The sequence below is a fragment of the Pseudorasbora parva genome, chromosome 21 (assembly GCF_024679245.1).
Source record: "Pseudorasbora parva isolate DD20220531a chromosome 21, ASM2467924v1, whole genome shotgun sequence".
NCBI classification, from domain to species: domain Eukaryota; kingdom Metazoa; phylum Chordata; class Actinopteri; order Cypriniformes; family Gobionidae; genus Pseudorasbora; species Pseudorasbora parva.
Genome location: NC_090192.1, coordinates 41,707,743 through 41,710,689, shown reverse-complemented (window position 1 = coordinate 41,710,689; position 2,947 = coordinate 41,707,743). Strand labels below are relative to the sequence as shown.

Genomic DNA, 2,947 nt, shown 5'->3' with positions numbered 1-2,947 from the left:
CAGAAGGAATCACTCAATGAATCATTCAGAATAACGTGGACGTATGTTTTATGCTTAAATAAGAAAATATGAATCTAACAGCGGTTTCATTGTGTGTGACCAGCAGAGGTCAGAGGTCACAGGTAGGGTCAGTCAGGCCTGGGGTCAACAGTAAGGGACGTTCATATCTTGATCAATAACACACACACACACAATATCAGACTGACCGTTACACGCGTGTTCGTGTGTGTGAACTGAACTTTGCTCATGATGAGGTGATTCTCACACTGAGGGTCAAAGGTCACTGAGCTGTGTCATGTGAATGTTCGACACACTCTCAGATAAATCAGATATTATGGTTTAATAACACTCATTCTCCTCTTTGAGACAGTCCTGCTGAGCTTTAATAGATGTGAATATGGACATGTGTGTGCGTGTGTATTATTACATAACTGCACACAGTGTGCTCTAGTAGAAAATTACACAACGGCTGGAGGAGCGCATGCGCAGAGGAGCAGCGCACATGTCAGGCTGCGCATGCGCGACTCTCCTACACGTGTGCAGCAGAAGTTTCTCAAAGAAAGTTTGCGTGTGTTTGAGAGTTTCCCGCGCGAGTTAACGCACTTTATCCGCAGCGATGCCGCCGACGATCTACGGCAGCTCAGCCGGTAAGTGCTCGGCTCGGTCCTGATGCTACAGGTGGATCGAGCTCGCTGAGTACAGCTGTCAACAGCACTCAACACACACACACACACTGATTCATGCAAATTAGTGTTTTATAATTCATGTGTGTGTGTGTGTGTGTGTGCGCTCTGAGTGTGTGATAAAAGTGAAGATATTATTGATCATTTTCATGCAGCGCCTGTCAATCAGCCGTGCGTGTGCGTGCACGCCGATGACATCATCAGCCTGATCAATAAGTCGGTCACGTGATCAGCTCAAACTCAATCACGGAAGATTATGTGCGCTGTTTTAATCGCAGTAAATGACGTCTGAGTTAAATGTGCTCGTGATGAACTTTGCAACATTTACAAACAGTTGAATCATCATAAAAATAATTTGAGTTTAATGATAACGTGTGTGTGTGTGTGTGTATCTGTCTGTCTCTGTGTGTGTCTCTGTGTGTGTGTGTGTGTCTGTGTGTGTGTGTGTGTGTGTGTGTCTCTGTCTCTGTGTGTGTGTGTCTCTGTGTCTGTCTGTGTGTGTGTGTGTCTGTGTGTGTGTGTGTGTGTGTCTCTGTGTGTGTGTGTGTGTGTGTCTCTGTGTGTGAGCAGGACGAGCGGCCTCTCTCCGGGAGGAACTGGTCCAGCTGCTGCTCCAGAGGGTTCTGGTTCTGGACGGAGGAATGGGGACGATGATCCAGCAGAGGAACCTGGAGGAGGAAGAGTTCAGAGGTCAAGAGTTCAAAGCTCATCCCAAGAGTCTGAAGGGCAATAATGACATCCTGAGCATCACACAGCCGGACGTCATCTACAGCATACACAAGGTGTGTGTGTGTGTGTGTCTGACATCATCTTGTGCTAATCTACAGCAACAGATTCACCGAGAGCTGAGCTGATGATGGAGACATCACTGTTTTCTCCAGAGCTGCGATACCGCTGAAATTAAACCCTGTGTTCGCGCCACGCGTGTGTGATTTGAGACGCGTGGGTGTTTGTTTGCGTCATGCCTGTTTGTTTGCGTCATGCGTGAGTGTTTGTGTCATGCGTGTTTGTTTGTTTGCGTCATGCCTGTTTGTTTGCGTCATGCGTGAGTGTTTGTGTCATGCGTGTTTGTTTGTTTGTGTCATGCGTGTGTGTTTGTTTTTGTCATGCATGAGTGTTTGCGTCATGCGTGTTTGTTTGTTTGTGTCATGCGTGTTTGTTTGCGTCATGCGTGAGTGTTTGCGTCATGCTAGTGTGTTTGTTTGTGTCATGCGTGTTTGTTTGCGTCATGCGTGAGTGTTTGCGTCATGCTAGTGTGTTTGTTTGTGTCATGCGTGTTTTCGTCATGCGTGTGTGTTTGTTTGCATCATGCGTGTTTGTTTGCGTCATGCGTGAGTGTTTGCGTCATGCTAGTGTGTTTGTTTGCGTCATGCTAGTGTGTTTGTTTGCGTCATGCGTGAGTGTTTTCGTCATGCGTGTGTGTTTGTGTCATGCGTGTTTGTTTGCGTCATGCTACTGTGTTTGTTTGCGTCATGCTAGTGTGTTTGTTTGCGTCATGCGTGTTTGTTTGCGTCATGCGTGTGTGTTTGTTTGCGTCATGCGTGTGTGTTTGTTTGCGTCATGCATGTTTGTTTGTGTCATGCGTGAGTGTTTGCGTCATGCTAGTGTGTTTGTTTGTGTCATGCGTGTTTGTTTGTGTCATGCGTGAGTGTTTGCGTCATGCTAGTGTGTTTGTTTGTGTCATGCGTGTTTGTTTGCGTCATGCGTGTTTGTTTGCGTCATGCGTGTTTGTTTGCATGATGCGCGAGTGTTTTCGTCATGCGTGAGTGTTTTCGTCATGCTAGTGTGTTTGTTTGCGTCATGCGTGTTTGTTTGCGTCATGCGTGTTTGTTTGTGTCATGCGTGAGTGTTTGCGTCATGCTAGTGTGTTTGTTTGTGTCATGCGTGTTTGTTTGTGTCATGCGTGAGTGTTTGCGTCATGCTAGTGTGTTTGTTTGTGTCATGCGTGTTTGTTTGCGTCATGCGTGTTTGTTTGCGTCATGCGTGTTTGTTTGCATGATGCGCGAGTGTTTTCGTCATGCGTGAGTGTTTTCGTCATGCTAGTGTGTTTGTTTGCGTCATGCGTGTTTGTTTGCGTCATGCGTGTTTGTTTGCGTCATGCTAGTGTGTTTGCGTTATGCGTGTTTTTTTGCGTCATGCGTGAGTGTTTTCGTCATGCTAGTGTGTTTGTTTGCGTTATGCGTGTTTGGTTGCGTCATGCTTGTTTGTTTTTGTCATGCGTGAGTATTTGTTTTCGTCATGTGTGTTTACAGTGTGTGTGTGTG

At 46.3% G+C, this 2,947-nt stretch overlaps 1 protein-coding gene across 1 annotated transcript in view; it reads left to right on the top strand.

The window, feature by feature from the left end:
* The first annotated feature begins 476 nt into the window (after positions 1-476).
* Positions 477-2,947, top strand: part of mtr (5-methyltetrahydrofolate-homocysteine methyltransferase) — a 40,085-nt gene continuing 37,614 nt past the window's right edge. The window contains exons 1-2 of the mRNA XM_067429829.1: positions 477-647; positions 1,254-1,465. Of these exons, the coding sequence (XP_067285930.1) occupies positions 617-647; positions 1,254-1,465 (243 nt within the window). The 5' untranslated portion in view covers positions 477-616. The remainder of the gene's footprint in view (positions 648-1,253; positions 1,466-2,947) is intronic.